General features: G+C 44.6%; 1 protein-coding gene across 2 annotated transcripts in view; it reads left to right on the top strand.

Moving 5' to 3' along the window:
* Positions 1-7,139, top strand: part of RHEX (regulator of hemoglobinization and erythroid cell expansion) — a 17,574-nt gene extending 10,435 nt beyond the window's left edge. The window contains exons 2-6 of one of the 2 annotated variants that reach the window (XM_024751093.1): positions 2,733-2,973; positions 3,206-3,306; positions 4,360-4,503; positions 5,800-5,861; positions 6,353-7,139. In XM_024751093.1, coding sequence (XP_024606861.1) covers positions 2,963-2,973; positions 3,206-3,306; positions 4,360-4,503; positions 5,800-5,861; positions 6,353-6,553 — 519 coding nt within the window. In that variant the 5' untranslated portion in view covers positions 2,733-2,962 and the 3' untranslated portion in view covers positions 6,554-7,139. The remainder of the gene's footprint in view (positions 1-2,732; positions 2,974-3,205; positions 3,307-4,359; positions 4,504-5,799; positions 5,862-6,352) is intronic. The other variant, XM_024751095.1, reaches the window with a different exon arrangement.
* The last annotated feature ends 2,419 nt before the right edge of the window (positions 7,140-9,558 follow it).

Below are 9,558 nucleotides of genomic sequence, written 5' to 3'. Positions count from 1 at the left end.
TGTGTGTGTGTGTGTGTGTGTGTGTGTGTGTGTGTGTGTGTGTGTGTGTGTGTGTGTGTGTGTGTGTGCGTGCACAAATGAGCAGATGTTTCTGCTGACTGTCTGATCAGCAATCTGCAATTAGACCCTAAGGAACAACCTGCTCATTGAGGTTACGGGCCATTAGCCACTTAAATAATGATATCTGTCATCATTTTCATACCTCATCCTGCCCAGATTTTATTTTCAAACTACTCAAAATGAATGCCTAAGTTTCCAAAAATAGACAGACCCAATTTTAATAGCTCAACTCTAGTCATCATCTTGGTGCAGTGTTTTAGGGTTGAATAATACCTAGTAATTACTGAGTGCTTCCCACATGCCTGCCGTTGTATTTAGGTCTTTGTAAACATAACTCCCCAAGCCCACACAAGAACTCTGTGAGGTACATACTATCATTGTCCCCATTTTACAGGTACAGAAACTGAGACACTGAGAAGTTCAATAATTCACACCTAGAAGGGAACAGAACTTGGGTCTATATTGAGATCTGTTTGACTTTTATGCTATGTATTGACACAGGTACTGTGTGTCATTTGGCTAGTAAGGTGCTCACAGTATATTAAGATGATAGAAGGAAGTACAGGCAACGTAGTTTTGTATAAAGAGACAAAATAAGATATTGGTTTTTTTTTTTTTTAATTTATTTTTGGCTGCGTAGGGTCTTCGTTGCTGCACGCGGGCTTTTCTCTTGTTGCAGCGAGCGGGGCCTACTCTTCGTTGCGGTGCGCGGGCTTCTCACTGCGGTGGGTTCTCTTGTTGCGGAGCACGGGCTCTAGGCACGTGGGCTCAGTAGTTGTGGCTCGCACGCTCTAGAGCACAGACTCAGTAGTTGTGGCGCACGGGCTTAGTTGCTCCGCGGCATGTGGGATCTTCCCAGACCAGGCCTCGAACCTATGTCCCCTGCATTGGCAGGCGGATTCTTAACCACTGCGCCACCAGGGAAGCCCAAGATATTGGTTTTAAAATAATAGAACATTTATATAATGCAGTGATTGCCAACTGGGGGAAAAAGTGACTGCCTCGGGGACATTTGGAAATGTGTGGGGTCATTTTTGGTCATTTTGGTTGTTGCATTAACCTGTTACACCTGTTATTGGTGGTCCCCCAGGACACAATTCTAGACAACAAGGAACTGACTGTCTCTGAATGTCAAGAGTACTAAAAAATACTAATAAAATGGAATAGTGGTAATCTTAAATGATGCAAAAAGCTGAAGGTGGCAAACTCAGATGCCTTCAGGGAATCAATCAGGGACTGAAAAGTGTGTGGCCCTCCTCAGGGCATCCGCATACAAATCCTTAAAGCACATTATCAAACAAAGTCATCTAGGCATCAAATTTGGCCTGTGGGCCCCAGGTTGAGGCTGTTTAATGAAGGTTTTCTGATCTGGAAACAAGTTTATGATCTATTAAGCAAAGAAGAAGAGCTCCTGGCAACCCCCAGCTGGCCAACACCCAGCCCTGGAGAGGCAGTGGTGGCAAACCCCACAGCCGCCCTCCCCAGTTCTTGCCTCCCCACTCTCCCCCCTTGGTCCAGGTTTGATCTTGGATAGCCCCAGTGTGAGAACCACACACAGAAACAAAAATGTCAAGACAGGGCTTCAAAAAAAAAAAAAAAAAAAAAAAAAAAGTCAGGACATTCCACACTGCCCTTATCACTTGGAAATGCTGACTGGGAAAATAAGCCTTACCAGCAATAAAAGCCTTTTCAATGTTTACCATCTGCAGGAGGACAGTGGGCCTTCTTGAGGCCCCATCTTGTGCTGAGTGAACATCATTTCAAAGGCTTTGAAACCATCCTGGCTTTTCCTTGTAGTAACTTCATATTCAGCACCATGTTTTTTCTGACAATAAAAAAATATTTTTAATTGAAGTATAGTTGATTTACAGTGTTGTGTTAGTTTCTGGTGCACAAAAAAGTGATTCAGAATATATATATATATGTATACCTGATTCACTTTGTTATAAAGCAGAAACTAACACACCATTGTAAAGCAATTATACCCCAATAAAGATGTTAAAAAAAAAAAAAAAGAATATATATATTCTTTCTCATATTCTTTTCCATCATGGTTTATTACAGGATGTTCAATACAGTTCCCTGTGCTCTACACTAGGACCTTGTTGTTTATCTATTTTATGTATAGTAATTCGTATCTGTTAATCCCAAACTCCTAATTTATCCCTTTTCAGCACCATGTTGATGGAATTGATATGCTAATTTTTAAAATAAACATACTCATGAGGGTGGAACAGCATCCACAGTCCTGGGCCTAAAGCCCAATGAAGGCACGGAGGGTGTGGGTGAATGTGTGTGCACGTGTGTGTGTGTGTGTGTGTGTGTGTGTGACACTGGGCTTCTTCACAGAATCTCCCTCAGTGTGTTTGCTCCTGTTAGACCCCTTTGTGCTTCCAGCAGCAGGTAAGGCTACGGGAGCAGAGATGAGTGGTTGGGGGTGTAGGCTTGGATGTAGAGCTCAAATCCAGGCCTGGCTGTACGGCCTCAGACTCCTCCCTCAGCCCTCTAGACCTCACATTGCTCCTTATAAAAGGAGGGTAGTGACATCTAGGTCACGGGATCGTGCGAATCAGGTAGGATGGCGGGTGTGCCGGGGGCTCAACCCTGTGGCTGGCAGCTAGCGAGTACCCACCGGTTGGCAGGTGCTAATATTGTTACTGCCTATTTTGTAGATTCAAAAACTGGAATCTGGGGAGAGGAAAGCAAACGACCCTCTAGCAGCCGAGACTGCCCAGGAGTTCTGACCCATTGCCTCGCCTCCGTGGGTTTCCAGGGCAGTCCCGCTGTTGGTGCTGCCTGGACACGAGGTACTCCCAGTGGTTCCATCCACGTCTCTTCCTGCTGCCCCTGAGAGAGCCCAAGCCCCTCTCGCGACCTGTGACGGCCCTGGGAGGAACTTGTCATGCTGACGGAGTGAGTGGCCCGGGAAGAGCCAGCCCAGGTTCCCATCAGGCTGATGGATGTGGCCAGCTTCCAAGTGTGCACATCACCCTCCCCAGCCCCTAAAGCCTTCCCATTTTGAGAGGGAAGAGACCCAAGACGCACAGCAACACCAGCAGGCTGCCTCTAGCTTGGTGCAGGGATGGGTTTGCAGCCGTCTCGGTACCTCTACAACCTCTAACCTGATTTCCTCGTTTTCCAACAGAGAAATGAAGGTCTGGCACGGAATAGTGATCGCAGTGGTGTGTCTGGTACTGCAGGCCTGCCTCCTCGCAGCCGTCAACTACCTGCTCAGCAGGCACATGGGTAACTGGCTCAACATCCTCTTCCCTCCTGGTTCCCCTCAGGGACCACTCCCGAGCCTGCAGCAAGATGAGCCCCCTTTGGAGCCCCCGAATATCACTACTTGAGGAATCCCTGGCCAGATGCCCCTTCACTCCACCAACCTCTAAGCCGGTAACCCCCACTCTGACCCAACCTATCTGCGGTTGGGAATGATGACTCAGAGTCCTTCCACTGCCCAGACAAGCTTCTGCCTAGAGACAAGCTGCTGCGATGCTCCTGAGGGTGCGCTCACTTAACCTGAGCCTGGTGAATTTCCTTCATCCCTGCCAAGGGACTTAATGTGAAGAAATGGCCTTGAATTACAACAGAAGGGCGAATGGTATGGTTAGACTAAGAAATTAGCTTAAATTCCTGAGCTGATTTGCAGTAGGAAAGTAGGAAGCTCCGTCCAGGGAAGACATTACAATTAAGGAAAATAAAACTGCTTTGGCTGTGCTAAGACAAGGGATTGGGCAAGATGGTGTATGTCTAAGCTACTCTAGTCAATCATTCATTCAATACAACAGGGAACAAAATAAAAATCCCTGCACTTATGGACCTTACATTCTATGGGTAACACAGACAGTGGACAAGTAAAATATGTGTTAGGTTACGGTAAGTGCTAGGGAGAAAAAAAATGAAGCAAGGCAAGGAGATATGAATTGGATGGGGGTCAGCATCCCTGAGATGCTGACACTTGAGTCTAAACCTGAGGGAAGTGAGGAAGCGAGCCACACCTACAAAGGCCATAAGCCAGGAGAGTTTGTTCATAACAGCAGAAGCAAAGGGGCTGGGTGGCTGGAGCTGAGATGGGGCAGGGAGAGGAAGGAGGAGTGAGGCCCAGAGGGCCTTCAGGCTTGGACTTTGGATTTTACTCCAAGTGAGGCGAGGGGCATTGCAGGGTTCTGAGCAGAGGCGTGCTGAGGTTTGAAGAGATCCCTCTGATCAATTTTCTCTAATGAAAGCTGTGCTCACGGATAGGATGAGACTGACCTAGCGAACTTTCACTTTTGACTCTTGCCCTGTCCCTTCTAGCCAAGGAGAATGAGCAGATACTGAAAAGGGCCAGGCTCCAGGTCCCCAGGCCCAGCCGTGCCCACTACTGCCCTCCTGCTGCCAAGAAGACGAAGGAGCCTAGGGCAGAGAGAAGCACCCCTGTGCCTAAGCCCCGTTACTCACGTGAGTACAGGGGTGGGGGGAGAACTTGTCACAAAGCTTATTCTGCTCTGTCTGGACTCCCGGGGTGCCTCCCTGCAGCAGCCCTAGTCTGTCCTACCCAAACCACTAGCCCGAGGATTCCTTACACCCTCCCCTGTACAGGCCAAGCCAGGCCCCCATTTTCAGAGGGTTGTTCATCGGGGCAGACTGCATTGGGTTTGTGTGGGTCTAAGTTCTTCTCTAGCTTTGGTCATGTGTGAATGGCTGCCGCGGAGGACTGGGGGCTGTCTCTGCTCCTGTCTTTGTGATACTATGGCATCTTTTCTTCTGCCTGCCCGTTAGTGGTGGAGCCGAGATTTCAACTGCCTCTGTCTGCCCCCAGCCATGGAATCTGGGCACTTTAATAAATCTGAGTCTTGGTGATGGCTCACATCTATATCCCCCTCTGGCAAGTGAACCAACAGGGGCATCACGTTCTCGTTTTCTCTCTCTTTCAGCTTGGGAGACCCACCAGGTCACTATTCACACAGTGGAAACTGCGGCTTCCACAGCAAGAGAGTCACTCACCAGAGACTACTCTTTCCACTGCTTCATCTTTTGGTTGATTTGAGTTTGCTTCGTCCTTCTAAATTTTATCTTTTCAGTTGGAGAAATCTGGTTGTCAGCCTTCCTCGCCACCAAGATAAGGCCCCAATGCATGTAGGAATCGGAAGATGCCATTTGCATGAACTCACGGTCTCAGTGGAAGGGGAGAGGCATGGGCCTCGCCACAACCCCTGATCCTGATGCTTCCCTGAAGCCTGGTCAGACTCAAAGACTCCATGGTTGGCAGGGACCTCAGAGATCATCGTCCAACCCTCTGTGTTACAGGGGACAAGACCAGGGCACAAAAAGGAATGTAACCTACCTGGCGTTAGTGACAGGTTTAGATTAGAAGCTGTGCCTATGATTTCTGGGCCCAGAGCTCTTTGCCTTGGGCCACAGCGGCTCAACATGCCCCGCCTACTCCCCTTCCAGCAGATAGCCCTTCCCAAGCACAGTCCAGCCTGGTGGGCTTGGTATTACTTTTAGATGGAGCTGGACAAAGCAGCAGTGCCTGGACTCTTGGACATGTTCCTGATTATTTTGGGAGGCTCCCCCCTTTCTCTGTTCTATTCCTTTTTTCTCTTTGGGGGGCTCTGTATCTCTCTCCCCCACTCCTCTTTGAGTTCCTCGCTCTGTCTCTGTCTTCATCTCATTCTCCCTTCCACTGCCTCTATCCTCTCTTTACACCCTTTGGCTTTCTTTAGAAGAAGAACAGTTTCTATTTCACCCTAGATGACAGTGACACGTCCTCAGAGAGCTCCGGCAGCTCAGACAGCTCACCTCCCACTCACCAGGTAATGGACACTCCCAATAATCCAAGCCCTCCATATGCAGTCTGGGGTCACCGTGGCTCCAGAGACGGGAGTAAGGAAGGAGGTGCTTCTGGAGGCATTACATCATCCTTAGGTGAGGGTGGTTGGGCTTTCATTTCCAGGCCCATATCAGCACAGAGCATCAAAACAAAGTGGGTCTGAGTGAGCTATAAAAATGAAGGTGCTAACGGGAAACCCCTTTCTCCCCATGTCCTAGTCACTGACCAAGGTCCACTCTGAGTCCTGACCTCACTTGGATTAAGTCTCCACGTCTTTCTTCCTTAAACCCATTCATTCCCACAGGCACAAGGAGCAATATTCCTCATTGCCCTGACCCTGCTCTCAGACACAGCTACCCGTGACCCAGGTTCTTTCCCATCCAGCCTAGGGCGAGCCTCTTTGAGTGAGAGTTGAGTACCTCCTCCAAACATGGTAGGAATCTTGACCAAATTTCTTTGCTTTTTTCCCCTAAGGCCACCAAGGATGTGAACTACACACAAGTGGCCTTTTCAGCTCCTGGAAGACGAAGAAATGACTCTGTCCTGGACTATGAGAACATAAAGGAAGCCACAGATTATGTCAATGTCAAACCAAAAAGCCACAAGCCCAGTTTCTGGACTTTTGTGAACCCTGGTGTCTTTGAGCCAGTGGAATACAACCAAGTGGCCATGTGAATTCTAGGCTTTTTAATGGGGCGTATTTCCTTATGAATTCTTGCACTTATTTTGTAGGCGGACTAGTGTTTGGTTATTTTTTTTGACAAGGAAATAGGAGAAAAAGTATGCCCGTATGTCAGCAAAGAATATTCACATTAGGAAGAACTTCCAGGTTAAGTATGAAAACATTGGCGCATATCAGTAGAGAAAGTGATGGAGTCTCTCTCCATAAAAAAATTTTTAAAGATTTTAATCAACTGTAGTAGAGTTCTGTTTGACAGTCTTATGATTAAATGCCTCTCTGAGCTATTTAATTATAGGTAATAAACAACTTCCTTAAAATTTTTAAATAAAACAGCAACCACAGGTTCCTCTTTTCCTCTGGCTTAACCTTGCATCCTGTTCCTTTATCAGTATTGTATCTTGCTGAGTAATCCTGCTCTGTCCTCAGAACTTTAAATAATGCATTTGGAAAGCTCACCGTTACTTAACCTAAGAATCTGCTGTTCTTAGGAAAGAAAGATGACAGAGTAGTAAATGCCAACTAGCATCACAATCTGTTATTCCAAAAAAACTTTCCAAATTCAATCCAATAAAAATCAATATCCATTCTTGGTTTGTGGTTGTTGTTGTTTTTATTTTTACTACCAATTAGTAGTAAAAGAACACTTTCTTAACTGGATTAAGAACAGCTTATCTGAAACCAGCTAATGGCATGATATTTAACTGTAAGGTCCTAGACGCAGTCCTATTAAATCATGAACAAAGTAGGAATGTCCAAAAGCCTGACATTTCTTTACTATCTAACATTGCTCTAGAAATTCTAATCAGTGCAATAAAACAGTTAACAAAAATAAGGCTATAACTATGGAAGAGGAGGATGAGTTTGTCATTGTTTGCGATATGCTAGAGAATTAACTATGTTTTAGAATTAATAACATGCAGTTAGCAGTGACTAGATAAATATACAACTTATTTTCCCAGCAGCTAATTAAGACACGAAATGAAAAAAAAAAAATTGCTCACAATAACTAAGCAAACATCTCAAAAATGGAAACCCTATTATAAAGCAGAAACTAACACACCATTGTAAAGCAATTATACTCCAATAAAAATGCTAAAAAAAAAAAAAAAGGAAACCCTAGAAATATTCCTAGCCAAATTCAAACCCCAGATAAGTGGCATTCAGGTCTAGGGACCATTCATTAACTGTGCGCCATCTGCTGGCTATAAATGACCTCTCTAGTTGGGGGGGCGGGGGAGGGGCAGCTTTCATCTTCCCAGGTTCCTCTTCCCCAAGATGACCTGAAGAGATGGTTTTGAGTTTCTGGGGCTGGAAACTTTTGACACATATCCCTACACCTTTTAGCTACCACTGTTGTTCCTCTCCTACTATTGTTTGAACACTTGTGTCCCCCGACAAAGTTATATGCTGAAATCCTAATCCAAGGTAATAGTATTGGGGGATGGGGCTTTTGGGAGGTTGTTCGGTCATGAGGGTGGCAACCTCCTGAATGAGATTAGTGCTCTTAGAAATCCACAGAGCTCCCTAGTACCTTCCATCATGTGAGGATACAATGAAAAATCTGCAACCCAGAAGAGGACACTCACCAATCATGCTGGCACCCTCCAAAACTATGAAAAATAAATACCTGTTGTTTATAAGCCACCCAGTCTATGGTACTTTTTATGGAGCCGTAGAGACCAGGACATCTCCTTAGAAAGCTTTTCTCCTTTTTATTCTTCCAGTTTTACTGAGATATAATTGACATACAGCACCGTATAAGTTTAAGGTGTACAGCACAATGATTTGACTTACATACGTCAAGAAATGATTACCACAGTAAGTTCAGGGCGCATCCATCGTCTTGTATAGATACAAAATTAAAGAAATAGAAAAAATGTTTTCCCTTGTGAACTCTTTACTCTCTTAACAACTTTCACATAGAACATACAGCAGTGTGTGATAGATTTATCACATAGTACATTGCGTCCCTAGTACTTACTATCTTGTAACTGAAAGTCTGTACCTTTTGACTGCCTTTATCCAATTCCCCTCCCACAACTCCCACCTCTGATACCAAAAATCTGATCTCTTTTTCTATGAGTTTTTTTGTTTGTTTTTGTAGTATAATTGACCTATGCACTATGTTAGTTCCTGTTACACAACATAGTGATTTGATATTTCTATACTTTCAAAATGATCGCCCAGTCTAATCACCCTCTGTCACCATACAAAGATATTATGTATTATTCCCCACACTGTACATTTCACACCTGCAACCCATTTATTTTGCAACTGGAAGTTTGTATCTCAATCTCCCTCACTTATTTCTCCCCTCCCCTCACCCCTTCTCCTCTGGCAACGATGTGTTTGTTCTCTGTATCTATTACTCTGTTTATGTTTTGTTATGTTTGTTCATTTGTTTTGTTTTTTAGATTCCACGTATAAGTGAAATCATACAGCATTTGCCTTTCTTTGTCTGACTTACTTCACTTAACAGAATACCCTCTAGGTCCATCCATGTTGTTGCAAACTGCAAGATTTCATTCTTTTTATGGCAGAAAAAGATATACGCACTCCTATGTTCATGGCAACATTATTTGCAGCAGCCAAGATATGAAAGCAACTTAAGAGCCCATCAATAGATGAATAAAGAAGAAGTGGCTATATATATACATATATACATGTATACATACATACATGTATATATATTGTAAATGATATATCCAGTAAGGGAGATATCCATATATCTCCCTTACTGGATATATCATTTGCAAATTTCTTCTCCCATTCAGTAGACAGTCTTTTCGTTGATAGTTTCCTTCATGGTACAAAACCTGTTTAGTTTGACATAGTCCCAATTGTTTACTTTTGCTTTTTTTCCCCTTGCCTGAGGTGACATATCCAAGAAAAATGTTACTAAGACCAATGTCAAAATGTGTACTTCCTATGTTTTCTTCTAGAAGTTTTATGGTTTCAGGCCTTGCATTTAAGACTTTAGTCCACTTGGGATTTATTT

Source organism: Neophocaena asiaeorientalis, unplaced genomic scaffold, assembly GCF_003031525.2.
Source record: "Neophocaena asiaeorientalis asiaeorientalis breed wild unplaced genomic scaffold, Neophocaena_asiaeorientalis_V1.1 scaffold67, whole genome shotgun sequence".
Lineage (NCBI taxonomy): Eukaryota > Metazoa > Chordata > Mammalia > Artiodactyla > Phocoenidae > Neophocaena > Neophocaena asiaeorientalis.
The sequence above is the reverse complement of the archived record's forward strand: the minus strand, read 5'-3'. Positions and strand labels throughout refer to the sequence as shown.